The following is a 20,678-nucleotide window of genomic DNA, read 5'->3' as shown; positions in this document are numbered from 1 at the left end:
TGCTTAATTATGTGCTCATTTCTTTGTCAGATATAAAAGAAATGAGTGACGGAGGGAGTATTACTTTTAGCGTAATAGAAAGTATCGAAAATCATTCTTGGTTTTTATTCTTTTTTATTTTTTTATTTTTTTTAAGATGGTGTGTAATATATATATTTTTGGAAATGTGTGTTGTCAAATTGCTTATTACTCCCTCTCCGTCCCAGGTATCGTTGTTTATAATACTTTTTCAAAAAAAAAAAAAGTGACAGAGGGAGAATTATTTTTGAGAATAAACTTCATCGGATAATTTAAAATTAATTAATTCACACCAATTAGCCCTAATCATGCATGATCCCAAATGTCCATAAATCCATATTTACACAATAATTTCGACCAAATATTGTCGAAAAAAATTCAATGTTACAAGAATAGTAGACTTCATGTTTTCTTGAACTTCCTATTTGATTTCAAATCCACAACAATTACTGAAATATTATCTTGGCTTCCCCTTTGGAAAGCAACTTGCGACAGAAAGTCTGCGGCATCTTGAGCCGCAGGGTCGGCGCCATTTCCTCGTTCTTTCGAGAGAGTGGCGCCGTACATTTTGTGCCACAATAAGATTCGTTTTCGCGCCATATCGCAAGCCTCTTTGTTGCTTAGTACGTCCCATAGGCCATCGCTCGCAAGTATAAGGCACTCATCTTCTTTTGTTCGGGGGACAAGCATTACTTCTGGATCGGATATAACATACGGCCTCAAGTATCTATCACCTATGCAAAAGAAAATCTCGCTTTTGTTAGATTTTTATTCGATTAACATAATTTATTTTCAAATATTACGAGTATGTTCTTTTTAAAGTTAGTTATATATATTTATTGTTATTATACTATCATTGTGATTTCTTTTATATATATATATATTATTTTTTCACACAATATTATATATTCAAATAAAAAACTAAACTAAAAAAAATACAATTGTATACATATTTCAAAATAAATGTTTGTTTATATCCTAAAATTTATATATTAATATAACACTAGGACGATGCTGAAGAAACTAAAGTTGTGTTTAGTTACCTGTCACATCCAAAGTTATTATCATAGTCTCAAATTTCATTTTTATTTTTTATGGCAACTATTTTTCTTTTCTATTTTCTAAGAAAAATAATAAAACCTACTTATAAATTTTAAATTTTATCTCTTACTAAATAAAAAAAAATATATCATAATAGTAAAATCAAACTTCCAACTAAACCTTCTACCTTTCAACCACCTTACGAAATCTTCAATTTTATGTAATTATAATTTTCTTAACTTTTTGGTATTTTCTTTCTAATATAGATATTCATATTCCGAAATAAAAATTCAAAAAACACAAGTAAAAGATGGATGTACATACCAATAGATCTCGACATCGCGAGAACACCCGATACCCGATATCCGTCCCAATTAATGACTTTGCCTCCGGAGGCTTCAATCCTCGCGCATTCATCCTCTCGACTCGGCTATAATAAAAACTCGATACCTTAGGCTATTATTCACAATAGTCATGAATAAAAATGCGACATTCAAAACCAAACCTTACTTTATGGTCTACGGACAACGGCACGGGCACTTTCCCCCGGCAAAGGATCGCTCTCGAGTCTCCACAATTTGCGACAATTATGTGTGTCGAACAAAGAATTGCCACCACCGCCGTCGATCCACAGGATTCGGGGGCAATAGGTTGATAGGAAAGATTCGAGACAATGCTCTTATCGACTAGACGAAATCCTCCAACTTCGTCGTCAATTCTACGGAAGCATTTTTTAAAGATCTTTAGCCATTGGTCTTTCAAGTTACCGTCTCCGGTCTCAACATGTAAGCGATCGTTGGCAACGTTGTTGATATCCTCGGGTAAAGATAAATGCAAGCGCTCCCGGCAATAGTTAGCGACCTGTACGATGAGAATTTAATCGTTATATAAAATTTCCAGTGTAAAAATATAATGGGTGTGTTTACTTGTAACATTATGATTTTTTGTTTTGGTTTTAAATAGTTAAATTTTGAATTGAAATAGTTATTTTATGTGATTAAATATATATTAATGTAATATTTTGAATATAAAATTAAATTTTAGTGTAATAAAATAAATAAAATAATAGGTATTTGATTTGATGTTTGATTAAATATATATGTTTTTTCTCGTAAAGATCACATCAAATATTATTTTAATAAAAAAAAAAAAAAACTCAAACTTTCAAATTTAATCCTAACCTAAAAGGAACTCAGTCTTATAGTTTGTAGGTACTTCATACTTAGTTAACATACTATTAGGCTAATTAAAATTATCGATTGATATTATTCCTTAAACTAAAACATGTCTAAACCATTCAATCGAAAGATATGCAAAAAAAAACTAAATCGAAGAAAAAAAATGACCGTTTTTACCTGGCAACCTCCGTGGCCGTCATAAACTCCGAACACATGCCCCGTTGAGTCGGGACATATTTGACTAGATTTCACGGTATTACGCAACATCCAAAAAGGAATATCGAGGAAATGTGGTAGAGCTACGGCGAAGTCTTCCATTTCCGACCTTCTTCCTCGAATAGATGTCGAGCCCCAAAGAGGTTGGAAATTTTTACGAAAAATTTCTTTATCGACCTTTGATTCTTTGGAGGCTTCAAGAAGGAGAGTTGAGGGTGTGTTTTTAGGTTCGTTTTCGGTAACAATCTTATCCGTTAACCTTGTCGAGGCAAGATCATCGACTATCTCAAGAGCTATCTTTTGCGCCCGTGAGCTGGATAACACTTGTTCGGGATTTCTCTCCAAAACTACATTCTCGACACAAAATCCATTTCTAGTATGTCTAGCGCTCTCGCAACGAGAAATTGTCGTTGGACCACAATCTCCCTCGACTTTTCCTTCGATAGTACCGGAAAACATCATGCGACTTTCGCATTTTCTACTCCTCATCGCTAAAACATCGTCTTCACGAACACTAGATTTGTCTCGACTATGTTCGACTTTGACAACACCACATTTTCGACTTGGACCCGAAGGCAATTTGGGCGTGGATTGTTCGCGAAACAACCTCCTTGTGTTCATTATAAGCTCCATTCCGGTGTCGACGCACGTCGAGAACCCCGACCCGACGTCGATCGAATTCGCAACCTTAAATTGAAGAGCTATCAATGGAGCAATCTCATCCATGTCAATGCTCATGTTGTAAATACTCTCTTCCTCTCAATCGAAACTTTGGATTTAGGCCTGAAATTTTAGGTTAACTTAAAAGATGAACATATTGATGCAAAGACAATCGAACTAAATTATTGAAGCTTGTAATATAATCATGAGAGGAATGTCAAGGTGTGTTTGGTTGGTAACTATTTTTAAAATTTCTGCTGTTCAATCATCACTATTTTTTTTTAAAAAAAAATATATTATTTTCTCTACCAAAATATCATATCTAAATCTATTCAAATAGAAATCCAAAATCAAGATCCAAACAGCTCAAAAGAACACACTGCAAAAATCAAATTTCTATTTTTATATTCTTGCTTAACTACAAGAGAATCAATATCAGCTCATAAGCAGTTACACACATTTTTATTTGATGTTAAATCGAATTAGCACAAAAAAATTAGAACTTAAAATTGTATCTTTTGTTTTGTAATAAAGGATCTTGTCACATCCATTGTGTAATTCTAACCAACAAACAACAAAATTATTTACATATTTTCAAATTATTTTGACACTATATGTAATTTTTTTATAATATTTATGGAGAATTGTTCAATTGAGAAATATTGACTAAACAGATTGATTGTTTCTTTGGAATATGTTTTTAACTATAAAATTTATAATATATATAAATATATTTTTAGTAAAATTATCAAATTTAATAATTCTTTTATTTAAATAGAGATACTATTTCTAATTTTTATTTAATATGCTATGAAATATAATAATCTACTTTCATTAATTTTTTATTTAAAACATTTAACAACAAGACAATTACCTTCGGAACCTCTTTTCCATTCCAAAATTTTCAAATTAGAAAATAAAAAAAATAAAAAAAAATCATAAAAAACCAACCCAAAACACAGATAAAAGAAACATGCAAAACTAACATAACCAAATTACATACAGCCTAAAATTAAAGCACACGAGCTGAGGTTCTTGATAGAAGATTTTTAACCAAATAAAATCTATCTTAGACATAAGCAGCAGCTAACAACAACAACAATAATAATTATAATAATAAGACGTGAATATTTTAAATTGACAAAAAATTAAAAATCCCAAAGAATTCAATTTGTTTTCTTTACGATCTTTTCTATTTTTTACTATTCATTTATGTGCTCCAAAAAGAAAAAATATACAATAGTGTTTTTCTTACAAAATATTATATGAAATCACTATTCAAACAAAAAAACACACACGACAAAAAATCACAACGAATATTTCTAATCGACAAAAACCCAAGAATCCCAAATGAATCCTTCCAATGAATCACAATTTCTTCTCTTTACAACTATTTTCTATTTTTCTTACTATTCATTCTCTTCGTTCATCAATAAACTATACTATTTTCTAACGAAATATTACATCAAATCATTATTTAAACAAAAACAAAAAATACAAATTAAACATAAAAGCTTTGTTTACATACTAAATTTTTTGAAAATTTTAAAGCTACTTATTAACAATATGTTTTCAAAAATTATCAAAACAAATACTTATTTTCTCTCGTAAACCATCATACCAAATACCAAAAATTTCCAGAACTCAAAAAACTTCAACATAAACGAAACTAAATTCTTTTAAAACTAGAAACTAAAAATAACCTGGGAATCAGAAACACAGAAAAATGATCCTTTTGATGTCATCCACAACACAGAAAGTTCTGCCTATGCTTTGAAGTTTGATGATAAAAGATTATCCCTCAGCCACAAAGAAACTGAGATCAGAACCGAAGAAATCAATAAATGGGGAGTCTCTGCTTGAAAGAATGAATATCAATCATGCAATGAAATTACACATATATATATATATATTTATATAAACAATGAATTGTGGAAAATTAAAAGAATGTTTAAATAAAAAATTCTCAAGTAAAGTCTAGGTTGCTTAGCGTCATGAAACACAACACAACACAACAGCAGAGCCCCAATTAGTGACAACAACTCATTCTACCAATTCAAAAATTCAAAAAGAATGTGGACTCTTCCTTTTCCTTTTCATTTTCAAAACCAACAAAGAAAACACATGTAGTACAAATTATGTGACATGTGTCCACTTATCAGGGGAGCCCCAACTCTCAATCCCTCCCTACAAATAATAATTAAATAATAATAATAATATAATTCTTCCGTCCCACTTTTCTATTCATATTGATATTTCTGTCCGTCTTATATTTCTAGTCTTACTTTTTAATTAGATTGATTAATTGTCTTAATTTATAAGTATTTATATAATTATCTTTACTAATATATTTCTTAATTATTTAATAATTATACTATTCTAAAATCTCATATCTACGGAATACATAACATAATATGTGGGTAGGGGAGTAATAACTAATGTGTGTTGTTTGGCTTCAGCTCATTATATATATATATATATATATATTACTATTCAGTAAGTTTTCAATAAAAATACTTTTTTCATCTGAAATCAATATATTCATTTTTGTTCAAAATTAATCTATTTGCTTTGCTTAGTAAATGTATTTTCACATGATTTAAAAAAATTCACATAATTAAAAAAAAAAAAAAAAAAAAAACCGTTACAACTTACATATTATTACAAAAGTATATTTAATTAATTTGTCTTTTTTTCAAAAGATGAATTTGACTATTTTTACCTCCTTTGTATTACATGCATCTACCAAATTAACATACTTTATTTTGATTTGTTTCTTCATTTTTGTACAATACAAAATACTATTTTCACAAAAATATTTTAAATTTTCATATAAAATATTATATCCAGCAATTATTTCACCTCATAATCAAAATGCAAAAACCATCGAAATGCAAAAACCAATGTACGTTTACTAAGAATTTGACTTTAATTATTTTCAATATGGAACCAATTATATATCAAATAAATTATTTCTTCATACTATACATTTAAATAAACACATAATATCAAACCCAAGGGTGGGCTTGCTTTTCATTTTAAATAAAAATCATCACCATTCATTTTAAATAAAATATAATATATCATTCAATTCTATTCTCATTCCCTTTTCTAAAGGATGTGTTTGTTTGAGGATTTGGATTTTGAATTGGGATTTGAATAGTAAAATATTTGAATTTGAATAGTTGTATGATATTTTGAATGTAAAATTAATTTTTAATCTAATATAAAAAATAAAGAAATAAATATTTGATTTGATATTTTTTGGTGGAAAAATCATGTGGGAATAGTAGAAATCCCATAAAATCCCTCCAACAAACACACCAATATATAATTTTATATCACATAACATCTTATACAAGTACTATTTAAATAAAAAAATTAACATATCATTTCAAATCAAAATCTCAACAAGACACATTCTCATATAAACCATATATATATATATATATATATATAACCTGCTAAATATGATAAAAACACAACCAAACAGCAATATTCCAAACAAAAATCACCACATCGGAAATCAATACAAATACATGTAAATATCTGCGCGCAATCAAATAAAATAGCGATGTGAGGTGTCGAGAAGTAATTACCTGCCGATGGGGCCGCGGCCGATGTGGTCGATCCACGCCGTCGATATTCCGCCGCCCAACGAATAAGTTGTCCGTAGCTTAAATACTCTATTGAGGTTAATGGAATAGAATTGAATAGTGCGTTTCGGATTTCTTCCATTGAAAGCTCGACACCTCTTCTCTCTCTCTCTCTCTCTCTCAAAAGCTCTGCCTGTAACTGTTTATCTAATAATAATAATGAATAAATAAATGGTGGGTTTGATTTGGGTGCGTGGGTCAAATCGGTAGGGCCGTTTTTGTAATTTCACTTTTGTTTTTCCAATACGTGTCTTTCAACGTGGAGCGTTGTCGAATAGATTTGAATTTTTTTCTGGATATTAAATAAATAATTTTTTATCGTGTATTTTTTTAATATAAATAAAAAATGTGGTAAAATACACCAATTGTTTTTCGAATATAATTTATGCCAAAATAGATATATTTTAGAAAAAGAAAAAGAGATAATTAAAATAGTGCTTAATACTGTTGAGAAATATTTTTGTTTTACTTTCCAATTTATCATATTTTATGTTGTAAATTAATTTAAAATAAATTGAAGTTTCTTAGGTAACTTTGGATTTGAAAATTGATTTAAAATAAATCAATTTGAAATTTACTGAAATTTTGTTTGGTTGGTTTGGGTTTAAATTGAAATTTTGATTTAAATTTTGGTTTAAATACTCCCTCCCTCCCTCCCTCCCAGCTATCTAGGGATGAAAATAATTATTATATAATATAAATAATTATAAATTAAAATTAAGATAACTAATAAATTTAATTAAAATTTAAAAAAATAAAATTTAAAAATTTAAAATGAGATTAAAGTGTGTAATCATTTTTTTTTAAAAAAAAGAAAGTGACATGGTACGTAGGACGGATAAAAACGGCAACGTGGATATAGTATTTGGAACGGAGGGAGTAATATTTTTGATATAATATTTTAATAATAGTAATTTTGGTTTGGAATATAAACCAAACACAATCAAATCCTTTATTTTGATACTATTAGATATTAAAATAGTTTAGAATTTTATTGGGCTTGTAGATGAATTCAAACACCTGGAGCATCAACAGATACGTTAAAATTTGTAAAGATATTTGAAATATATTTTCAAAATATTCCATTGTTTGTCTTCGTATTATATTGGTAGAAAATTAGTATCTAAAGAAGGGGTACAAATCTCAAGGTGCGGTCAAATTAGTATATTATACAGTTAATTAGTATTTTTTATATAATATATACTGCAACATATTTATCATAAATCTTTATTATATATTTATGAAAAATTACAGTTGGTAATATAAAAATATAATATTTTATGTTGAATTATTAGTTTTTTTCAAGTGAATGAAATATATAGTATATATATTGTATTTTTTAATAATAATATTATGAATTATCATTAAAAACTCTAAATTTCTAATAATATTCAACAGTTTGAAATTGATTTAAAATAAGATATTGATTTGAATTTTGGTTGAAATAGTATTTTTATATAAGATTTGTAAGATAAAATAATATGTATTTATTTGGACATGTGTAAATTTCAATTTAAATTTTTAACAAAACACATATTTTAACCAAGATCTTGTTAGATTTAATTATCATAGTTAAAGATATCATCATTTTGATAACATTAATATTAAGTATAATACACAAGTGTTGATAGCAGTGCAACTTTATTATGCTAGTTTTGTGTATATATTACTCCCACAGTCTCACATACCGTGTCTGCTATACTATAGACACGGTATTTTATGAGAGGTGTAACTAGTAGATAATTAAAAATGTATTAATGAAAATAATTATTCGATAATATAAATAATTATAAATTAAAATTAAGATAACTAATTAGTTAAATTAAAATTTAAAAAAAATAAAATTAAAAAGTTTAAAATGAGATTAAAGTGTGTAATCATTTTTCAAAAAAAGGAAAGTAACATAGTATGTCGGACGGATGAAACGGCAACGTGGACATGGTAGGTGGGACGGAGAGAGTAATAAAGATATTTACAATCATAAAATATAACTACTATTTTAGACTCAAATAACTAATAATTCAATAACTGTATCATTTTAGTCTCGTATTTGAAAATTATTTAAAAATAATTTCGTAAGTAATTTTTTTTTTCATATTTAATCATTCGACGGCGAAGATGTATGCATAATGTGTATTCTCAGTGCCACGTAACAGACATACGGATAGGTTTTAATTTTTTTTCATTTTATTTTTAAAAATAAAATTGCAAATTAATTATTTATACAATTTCTTTGGCTAAATTGCTGAACAAAATTGAATCTAAATCTCACCTTATTTTTTTTTCCGGTGTTTCAACACATTATGACTATTTTCTTTTTATTTTTTTAAAGTTCTTTTCGGTTATACATAATTTGATTGCTCTCAATAAAAAATATATCTAACAACTATTTTATCTAAAAACAACATAACAGAAACTGTGTATTTAAAAAAAATAAAATCTTTATAAATAATCTTTCATCTTTCCTATAATAACTCTATATATTTAAAAAATCGAGATTTCCGGTGTAGGTTGCCTACGAAAACACAAGCCTACCATCGAATATTTGACATTATTAGTAGCCAAAAACACGAGCTGGGGAAGGTATGTAATAGTTACCCTGCAGATTATGCCTTCAAACCATCTCAATGAGAGCATCAACCGAAGGCGTCCGGTGAAGGACTTCCTCGTTGTCAGAGGGAGTCGATTCTGAGTAATCTAAAACCGAGTCGCCTGGAGTAAAAAAAAATGTTAAGATAGTGAGATATCAATCGATCTAAAGTTGTATTGTAATGAAAAATGGTTGAATAGAAGCCTACTCTGGGTGGAATCTGTCGATAAGCGATCCCTGGATTTGTTCTTTTTCTTTTCTGCATGGGTTGAAGAAATATAGAAATTTTTGTTAGGTGAAAAGAATGGATTCGAGTAGCGAAAAAATTATTAACATGACCAATGGTGTGTAAAATAATGGTCAGAAAAAAATAGTAGCATCATACTTAGGCCTTTGACGCCCTCGAAGTTTCTGTAAGTGTAACCAACAAAACTCGCGTCTTTTGGAGTGCGCACCTGCCAGTGATGGAAATGAGGGGAAAATACTAATTACATACATGGAATACCAAAGATTTGGCTCTGTTTACATAGACACTTTTGAAACATTTTTGCACTATTCATCAACAGTAATGTGTTTTACGAAGAAAATATAATATTACATTCGTCAACTAACAAGTAACCAGTTCAAAAATATCTCACTTTTTTTACAAATACCCATAATTTACCATTATATCTTTACTTTTAGACAAAAAAACCAAGGGCAAAATTGTCATTACGCTACTTTTAACGGCCTATTACCATTAAAATATTACTATTTCTATTATTTCTTAAACTTTGAGCCAAAATTAAATATATATTTTTTAGCCGGAATAAATATCAAATATATATATTTTTCCTATCACAATATGTCACATCAAATACTCACTTTTCTACTATTCCAAAATTTCTCCAAAACTTCTATCTATGAGAGGAAAAAATCATGCTACAGAAGTTTATCTAGTTTACCTATTGTTTCTCTACGTTAGCTATAAGTTCTACACGTTTGTGCACATAAATTAATTTCTCAATAGATGTCGAATATTATTTTCCGAATCATGTGTATTCTATCCAAAACATCACATCAAATATTTGATTTTTTGTTGTTCCAAAAAATTTCCAAAACTTCTATCTATGAGAGGACATAATCATGCAACGGGAGTTTATCTAGCTTAGCCATTGTTCTCTACGTTACTATAAGTTCTACAAACTTGTGCGCATAAAATTGATTTCTCAATAGATGCCGAATATTATTACTCAATTGAGATCAGATAGCCATCTTCCTAATTATTTGCATTCTATAAAAAAAATAATTGTATTTCAGTTTAACCGCCGTTTTGAAATATAATAATTCCACCAATGAGTCCATTAGGAGACGGCAGGTTTAGGACAAACAAGCATCAAAAGAAAAATTCACAGTTCATTAAGTTAATCCGATGTCGAAACCCTTACTAAATCTCAAGTAAATCATAAATCTAATATTTGGCCGATAAATATGATATAGCATACCTTCCTCCAAACCCCAAAACTCGATTTTGATGGCGGGGGATCCACCTATCATTTAGATGCAAAAGACATGCAGAGGTTAAATTTAATAATATCAAAAATGATGTAGATAAACTTTTAGCAAGGATAACACAGTTCAAAACACGTCATAACATAGTTGTTAATCTTGGATAGCGTTACATAATGACCAACCTCTAAAATGCTATAGTGGATAGCGGGATGATTACTATTTTAAAATTTAAGAATATACATATTAAAATTATTATATATAAAAAATTACAATAAAAATGTACAAGAAAATTCTAAATTAATCTCATAATTATCATTCACATCTGTCAAATTACAAAAAATATATAATCAAAGTTCATATATAGTTATATAAGCGAAAACAATTAGATTACAACTACTTTGATAAATAATTTTCTTCTCCGTTTTCACCATCATCACTGCTACTCTTGCATAAATATTCTTCATCTTCTTCTTTATTTTCGTTCATTTTTTAATTCCATGTTCGTCACATTGTACAATATCTTTTTCTCCTTTTAGAACTACAAGTAGCTATAGTATACTATAACACAATAGTATTGAATCTAAATTTACTAAATAATAAATATATTTATATATATACATAATCTAAACCTACTTATAATCAAGATTATAAATTTTCAATTTTGAAGGTGCTATGCTATAACCCGCTAAACCGTTATTGTGTAAAAGCGGCATTGCAAAGCTGCAGTAGTGGCAATATGTAGTTCCGTTTCGCTACACCGCTATTAGCGCCCTATTGACAAATATGCATAATAAATAGCGAAAGTCACATTAATCGTCTCGATGCAACAAAGCCACTAATCTCTTAGATGGATATAATATAGGTTCACTTGCACAGCATGAAGTGTAACCAAGCGATTGTATTAAATCAAACAAGCAAAAATTCATCAAAATGTTTACATTGAATTTAGAAAAGATTTCGTCATGGTCATGTAATCTCTTTCTAAAGTAGTTGTTGACACTTGTGTAAGGTGGAAATCTGTACAATTCTCTATTAAACATTCATATCCAGTTTTTACCGGTATGATTCATTTCAACATTTAATTATCGAGGGAAGGTATTGCCAGTTTTATTCACTTATTTCAACTATTTTTAGAAGTAATCAAATAGATTCTAAAGGTAATAATAGATTATGGATTAGACATTACCTCGTCATACTTCATAAAATTCTGAGTATCAAGCTCATCGGTGACCAGTGGTTTATATGCAGCTTCCCTGTCATAAAGTGCGTCCCAATTGATACCCTTGAACCATGGATGAGCCTGATGGCAACAAAACGAATTTATCAATTGTTTATTGTGGTTTGAAATTGATTTCAAATGAAGCGTTAATTTGAAATTTTGTTTAAAAGTACTTTATGTGATATTTTCTGACAAAAATAGCATATTTTTATAAGGAATCACAATCAAACAGAACATTTTAGGGAAAAAAAACAAAGAAAGAGAAAAATCTACATTCTGGCAAGAAACACACCTTTATTTCATCTGCACCAAGAGAACCTAGCCTTGTGTTAGCATCTCGAAGCAAACGATGTATCAAGTCCTTTGCCTCAGGAGAGATCCTTGCTTGAGGTGGAAATCTCAGATATTTTCTCCATTGCACAATCTGTTGTACAATGAACGGCACATTATCCACATGACAGGGGATGAAGCACATAGTAACAGTGACCAAATGTAAAATCAATACAGCGCAACAGGAAAAATGAAATGAAATATTAAGGTCATTAGCAGCTTTCTCGACTATGAGTGATCGTGAAATATATCAGAAGGTTTCAGCATATTGTTACAGATTAGTATTTCCTAAGAATGTATCGTCTTATATTATTTTTACACATATCTTATTGTTGGATCATGAATTGAACTGAAAGCCTTTTTGCAATTGAATGAAAGATATTGAGTTATAGGAAGAAATTGATCGATGCATACCTTTTTGCAAGTTGTTATTGGTTCATCAGAATAGAATGGTGGATAACCGACAAGCATTTCGTACATAATAGCACCTAGTGACCACCTGAAAGCAGGATCTCAACAGGAATTCAAAATTCCGGCCAATGTTCATGCTCAAGATGCAGGTTCTAACTCACTTTATGGCAAAACTACAGCCAATAGTTTACCGCTTTAAGTAAAAAGTGAAGCTTCAGACTCAAGTTTACAGTCACTAGGTGAAAGGAGTTAATATTCAACTGCTAAAAAATGACGGTACTTTAATGATAAGACACTTACCAATCACACTCAACGCCATAGCCTTTCTTCAATAGTACTTCTGGCGCGATGTAATCTGGTGTGCCAACAGTCGAAAATGCCTGTGATTATAGAAGTAATACGACAAAAAAAATTCCATCTCAGTAAAGTGTCAATCAATGTTTCATCAGCTTCCTTCATCAACAACTGAATATGTTTCCTCCAATTTTGATCATCGTTTTTATACGTATGAGTAGGCTAGTTTTTACCAAAATACCAATTTCATTACCTGTGTTCTCCTGTTCATTTGCCAATGTTGCATCTGTTCAAGAGGACTCTTCCATTGGCTTCCATCCCCCTTGTCAGGGAGACATCCATTAGCAACAGCTGATCGATTTAAGTTCTCTTCTGTCATTTGTTCATTTCTCAGAGGAGAGAAATTCGAACAGTCAAGAGGCTTGCAGAGGCCAAAATCAGAGAGCTTCATGTGCCCGTGTTTATCAAGGAGAAGGTTGTCAGGTTTAATATCCCTGTCAACAAGTTGAACAGATCTGTCATAATTGCAACCTTCTAAAATGGCACAGCTACCTTTCTTAATCTATCAGAATGTACATAATTGAAATACTGACCTGTGAATGTAATTGTGCTTGTGGATCGATTCTATTGCTAGAACACTTTGTGCGATATAAAATCTAGCTACAGTTTCAGTTAGAGTCTCTTCTCTCATTAGTAAGGTCATTATATCGCCACCAGGTAGGTACTCCATTACTAGATACAAGTATTCTGCATCTTGAAATGAACAATAAAGTTTGACGATGTAGTTGCTGGCAACTTCTGCAAGCAGATTCCTCTCTGCTCTGACATGTTCAACCTATAAGAAAGATACAATCCCCCAATAACTGCATTTCTCCATGCTAGTAATTAAAGACAAAAATCACCAATCAGGGCTTCGAAAGAAGTTTTTACTAGGAAATATAGAATGTTACTTTTAAAGATATGATATGTTGCAATGTTCATTGTCAATATCTTTATCATCTAATTTATATATTTGTCACCTATCTTAAAACTTTATAATTTTCATAGAATCAAAACTGCTTTCAAGAATTAATTATATTTCCTAGTTTACTAAAGCAATGCCCTGTTTGGCACTATACTAGTAGATTCAACCAGAAATTTCAATTGTTCTTTCCAGGTGCATCGAAATGGCACATGATGTTTTTCTAGTTTTATAGCCCAATGCAGCCAATTGATTGCCAAACCACTGTTTTACTGTTGTATGTGTTTCTAATATGAACTGATCCATGGCACCAATGACATTAATGACTAAGAACTTCTCCATGGGGGTAATTGAGGGTAACAAATTATATGATGCACACGTGGAGTTTATTTAACCTTTCTTCGTCATACTAGAATCTTCAAGGACATTTGTCGATCCAATTCACACTTACAACAACTTTATAATCACAGTTTAGGAAATTATAAGGAAAAGAAAGGAATATGTACCACACAAGATGACAAGTTACAGAAACCAACTAAATTACTAGATTCTACAAAACCTTCAGCAACGACTGATGTATGGCAATGCAATTTTTTAGCAAAAAGTATGCAAGAGCATAATAGTTTAACCTGACCTGTCCTCTGCTAAGCATTTCTGACTTTTTCAACTTTTTCATCGCATAAATATCGCCAGTTATCTTCTCCCGGCATAGTCTAACCTGAGATGGTGTTTCTTTAACTATCAATGCATCAAGACAAATAAAAATGCAATCTGATCTTCACATCACCAAACTTAGTAAGCTTAGAAAACATAAATGTATTACTTGAATTACAAAAGACTGGTCTAAAAAGCAGAATATTAAGTATCTCAATTGTTATGGAGAAAGTTTATAAGAAATACAGATTAACAAGAGAATCTTGCAAATGCAAACCATCAATGAAAGAAATGTAAAGAGCTTAAACCTCTCCAAAGGCTCCTCTCCCAATAATGATTAAGAGCTCAAAATCATCCACAGAAATCTTGTGCCTCTTAAGCCGCATATACTCAGTTTCTTTTCTCTCCAACTCCTTCAAAAGATCTATCCGCTCTTCTTCTGGCACACCTGAATTAGCTAATTCCCTTTCAAGCTCTTCGCGTCTGCAATTTTCCCAAACACATATCTTAACGAGACGTCTCAATTACATCATGAACTAACACATAGACAAGACATATCTGATCAATAAAAAGCAAACACATACTAATCATCTTTGTATATAAATCACAAAAGTAAATAACCATTTAGGTTTTGTTCTTTTGTAATTTGAAATTAACTTCGGCTGTTTAATACCATTCACTCTTGACAGTTTTTAATAAAAATATCACATCAAAATACTATTTAAACAAAAACTCAAAACAACACTCATTTCAAATCAATTTAAAACCGCAACCAAACAAACTATACAAACTATAATGTCACAAATTGACAAATGTTTAAGAACCAAAAAATATAATTACTTCTCAAAGCATGAAACAAACTACATATAAACACATTCTCATGAAATATGATAAACATCTAACATCATACAATGTACCAATATGTTTCATACTTCTGTAATCACCCATATTCCTTCTAGCACATAGAGATAATGATCATGACAAGAAATTTTGTAGTCAAATAATTACTTTTAAGGTTTGAAGTAGGCAAACTAAGTGCCATAGGCACATACACAAACACAACCACAAACACAAATTTACATATAAATTGAGAAAACATACATACATACATTGAATAGTGGGTTTTGTCTCACTTCAATAAAAATGAAAACAAATCTCAAAAGTTCTTCTAGCTATTTCAAATATACGTTTACCGGAATTCATTCTGCAGAACAGTGCAAAAGGCCAATTCAAAACCACAAAGGCAATCCGTACAACTGAAATTTAACCACAATAGCATTGAATTAACAGAGAGGCTAATCAATCGCTCGAATCCACATTCAATTTGAAAATTATAGAAATACATACGCTCCTTCGCAGAGAATCACACACGAATAACAATCTAGGGCATTCAAACATGGAAGAACCAAAAAAAAAAGACAGCATATACATATATACATATATATATATATGTGTGTTTGTGTGTGGTCCGGTGCATGCATGTTGAATTGCACGCACCTAATTCTGCGCTGCTCCATGTCTTTCATATGGGTTTTGTAATGGTTCTCGATGAATTTCTTCGCAGCGGCGACTCGTTCGAGAGTCGAGCTCGATCCTGGCTGCTCTTCTTCCATTTCTTCTTCCGCTTCCGCCGCCTCCTCCTCCGCCGCCGCCCACAACCTTTCCTCCGCCATAATTATTAATTTCAAAAAAAATGTCAGGGGGAGAATTGGGAATAACGCAGAGAGGGAAGCGAACTGAATTGAATTGAATGGAAGAAGATGGCGGTGTGTGGGGTTGGGAGCGACCGGAGGGATCACGCACAATTTTTTTGTTCCGTCCTCTTCAACTTTTTTCCAACTCAAATCACGTAGATATATATATGTATACATACATATACACATACACGCTTAAAATTACGTAAGGACGTGTTTGTTTTGTTGTGTTTTTGTCTACTTATTTGGGGGATTTGGATTTTGAATATTAAAAATTTTAAATTTGAATAGTTGTACGATGTGATATAAATAGGTGTTCATGCGATGTTTTTAGTTTTTGTTATAACTAAATTTGTTACCTTAATTTATGATAACCTAAAATTGGGAATTTAAATTTTTAAAAATTTAAATTTATCAATAATTTATCTCTACAAATAAAAACACAAATGTATTTCAAAAGATCACCATTTACCTATAATATTTTTAAATAATTTTTTTATATATCTAATTTTAATATTTAATTTTTTTAATTTTTTTTATAAAATTATAGAAAATTAAAAATTATTTCGGTAATATATTAATTAAAATTTATTTTAATCATTTAAATTTTCAAATATTTTTCTCAAAAACACGTCAAATTCAAATAGTAAAAACTGTAATTTGGAGTTAAAAAAACAAATTCTCTCTTTTCAATTAATATAGGTTCATTTTCTATTTTCGTTCCTAAGAGTATCATTTCCTGTAGTAATTGTACTACATACCTAATACTCCCTCCGTCCACTTACAAGGTTTACATTTATTTTTGACCGCGGTGTTTAAGAATTAATAGTATTTTAATTATGGTGAATAGTTAAAAGTAGTATAATGACATTTTTGTCCTTATTTTTTTTTTTTTAAAGTAATGATGTGATGTAAATGAAAAATATTGGTAATAAAAAATATGATATTTAATGAAATGTTAACTTTGTAATTGGACGTCCCAAAATAAAAATATATAAATATTGTAAGTGGACGAAGGGAGTATAATTTTGGAATAGTAAAACATACCGTTGGTTTTTTTTGTTTTTTTTAATCTATAATAAAAAAAATAGTGACGAGTAATACTTCGTTTATTTATAACGTTGTATTTTATACTATATTATTTTTAACAAATATATATATATATATATAATTATTGTCATAAATATGAAAGTTTATGGCGTGTTTGACTATAAGTTCAAACTCAATTTAATACTATTCAATAAGTACGATTTTTGATAATATATCGTTTTTTTAATTAAATATTATATTAAAATATTATTTAAATTAAAATTTTAAATCAAACCTAAGAAGAAAAAATGTAAAATAAGTATAACAATCTATATATATAAAGTAGTGTCAAATTAACAAGTTTGTGTAATATTTTAGTTTGAATTTTTTCTTTGTGTATGCTTAGTATGAAAAATCATACAAGTAATATAAAAAATAATAGTAATTTATATTAAATTATATATTACATTTTTATAATAAAAAAATAATTTTAAAAAATATTAAGAATAATACATCATATATATTAATAATATATTTTTATTAGTACTAAAGATTGAATAGCAGAAGAAAACCAAAAATTTAAGACGGATTCAATTTTAGTTTATTTATATATCTTTGTCCTAAATTAATAATTATATATATATATATATCCCAAATTAATACTCATTTATCTTAGAAAAATTGATTTTTTTTTATTTTATATTTAAGATAATAATATTTAATTAATTAATTAATAATAATATGTTATAATATATTTTTATTATTTTTTATGTGATTGATAATATTGATAGGTTTAAAATAAATATAATTTTATATGGATAAAAATTATAAAATATTTACGTAAATATTTTAAAAATTATATCGCTATAAAAAAATTATATGCAATATGAATATCATTTTGTAGAGAATAAGAGTTTGTTTGTTTAGTGTTTTTCTATTTGAAGAATTTTTTGATGTTAAATATAATCGTGTCGGTAATATAAAAAATAATATTTTATGTTGAATGTTAAGTTTTTGCGAGAGGATAATATATATATATAATATTGAGAATCGTATCAATAAAAAGGATTGTACAGTCAAACCTCAAATTTTCATATAATACTAATAAATAGAAAAGGTTTATTTATTTATAATTAACATAAAATAATTTTATAAAAGATAAGAAATTTTTAGTTTAGATAAAAAAAATTTGTTGTTTGAAAAAATATAAATAAAATAGTTTTTAATGGATTCTGTATTGTGTATATATTATATGTTATATAATTAATTAAATTAATTTATATTTGTCATGTTTTGATTTAATGGATTTTACCAAAAACAAAGATGTGCACATTATAATGGGATACACAAATTTTTATGGGATGAATGGAGTACATATCAGTTGATTGAAGTTTTAAGTATTACTCCTTCCGTCCCATATACCGCTAGGAGGGATGTAATTAGTAAATAATTAATAATGTATAAGTGAAAATAATTATTCTATAATATAAATAATTATAAATTAAGATTAAGATGACTAATTAGTTTAATTAAAATTTAAAAAGAAAATAAATTTAAAAGTTTAAAATGAGATTAAAGTGTGTAATCATTTTCCAAAAAAGGAAAGTGACATGGTATGCGGGACGGACAGAAACGGCAACGTGGTCATGGTATATGGGACGGACAGAAACGGCAACGTGGTCATGGTATATGGGACGGAGGGAGTATATAATTACTAAGCAATTAAGAAATGTATTAGTAAAAAAAATTATGATTAAATAAAAATAATTATATATAAAAATTAAGATATTAAATATTTTAATTAAAATAAAAAATTATAAATTAAGAATTTAAAAATGTAATTAAAGTGTATAATTATATTTAAAAAAAAGAATAAATCATGTCAAACATATGAAAGAATTGACGGATTAAGTAAAATATAGAAAAAATAAAAAAATATATTTTATTGAAATTTATATATAATAAATATTGATTTTAGTTACACTACAAACCAAAGTCACCATATATATATATATATATATTTACATAACTTTCCGTAACGATCTTATGAATTTACGTGATATTATAAAAATATCATTATTATTACTTTACTAAATTATAAAATAGATAAAAGTGAAATTATTAAATTCTTCTTTCTACATTTATATATAAATATAATATTAATATTAAATTTTTTTTACTTAGGATCTTAAAAAAATACAGGATTGAATTAATAAAATATATATATTTTTTAATGATTTAATATATAAATATTAATCACACATATAAATAAATAAAATATTGAAAATATAAATTTAAAAATATATAAAATTATTTTCTATAAATAAAAAGTAACATAGCATTTTTTTATGAAAAAGAAAAAGAAAAAGAGATATAGACTATATCAAAATCTAAGTATGTTTTAGTATAAAAAATAAAAAATAAAAAAATTATATTTTATTTATTGCGTAAAATTCTTATGCTAAATTAAATGTTGCATAGAATATCATTTTTGTCTGAACTTATATAAATTACATAGATAAGTATATTTATTTATTTCATTAAAAAAATATTTAAAATATTTTATCATTTTTTTTCGTATAAAATTTACATAAATTTTTAGATCCATATTTACAACAGATTTTAAGTAATAAGTAAAATATGAAATCTTTTGTACATAAAATATGATATTATAGTCCCTCCATCACGGATTGAATGATCCCTTTAATTATGACACAATATTTTAGGTATGATAAATTAGTAAGTTATTATTAATAACGAACGATATTATACTCTCTTCGTCCAGTTAGAAAGTATACATGTTTCTATTTTGGGACGTTCAATTACAAAGTAAACATTTCATTAAATATCCTACTTTTTTTCACAAATACCCCTATTTTACATCACATCATTACTTTTACACCAAAAAGTAAGGGCAAAAATGTCATTACACTACTTTTAACTACCCACTATAATTAAAATATTATTATTTCTTAAACACCGTCCCAAAAGTAATTGTATACTTTTTTGTGGACGGAGGAAGTATTATTTTTTATATGAGTAATATTGTTGATATTTTAGATATTTTAGAGAATAAAATTTTATATAATTATTATTTATTATTATCATAAATTAATTTTATAAAAATAATATGCTGAAGTTTTAAAGGTAAATAAAATTATTTTTTAATTGAAGAGAGATGAAAATAAAAATATTTTGAGTTCTCAATTGAAAAAATATATAATAAAGGTAGAAAA

The 20,678-nt window shown here is 28.1% G+C and overlaps 2 protein-coding genes across 2 annotated transcripts; both read right to left on the bottom strand.

The window, feature by feature from the left end:
- Positions 1–267: 267 nt before the first annotated feature.
- LOC127239781 (protein phosphatase 2C 50-like) lies at positions 268–6,901 on the bottom strand. The gene is made up of 5 exons (XM_051258098.1): positions 6,713–6,901; positions 2,415–3,236; positions 1,570–1,920; positions 1,384–1,489; positions 268–752 (listed from the first exon to the last, which is right to left on the bottom strand). Exons 2-5 carry the CDS (start codon positions 3,189–3,191, stop codon positions 421–423), a joined length of 1,566 nt encoding a protein of 521 aa, XP_051114055.1. The 5' UTR covers positions 3,192–3,236; positions 6,713–6,901; the 3' UTR covers positions 268–420.
- Positions 6,902–9,283: 2,382 nt separating this feature from the next.
- Positions 9,284–16,392, bottom strand: LOC127239779 (uncharacterized). The gene is made up of 13 exons (XM_051258097.1): positions 16,217–16,392; positions 15,028–15,202; positions 14,700–14,783; positions 13,698–13,939; positions 13,358–13,598; positions 13,111–13,190; positions 12,814–12,898; positions 12,362–12,493; positions 12,037–12,150; positions 10,844–10,888; positions 9,745–9,814; positions 9,568–9,618; positions 9,284–9,481 (listed from the first exon to the last, which is right to left on the bottom strand). Exons 1-13 carry the CDS (start codon positions 16,390–16,392, stop codon positions 9,384–9,386), a joined length of 1,593 nt encoding a protein of 530 aa, XP_051114054.1. The 3' UTR covers positions 9,284–9,383.
- Between the last annotated feature and the right edge of the window lie 4,286 nt (positions 16,393–20,678).

This window comes from Andrographis paniculata, unplaced genomic scaffold (genome assembly GCF_009805555.1).
Source record: "Andrographis paniculata isolate CXL003 unplaced genomic scaffold, ASM980555v1 Contig78END, whole genome shotgun sequence".
NCBI lineage: Eukaryota > Viridiplantae > Streptophyta > Magnoliopsida > Lamiales > Acanthaceae > Andrographis > Andrographis paniculata.
This window is presented reverse-complemented; position numbering and strand designations above follow the sequence as displayed.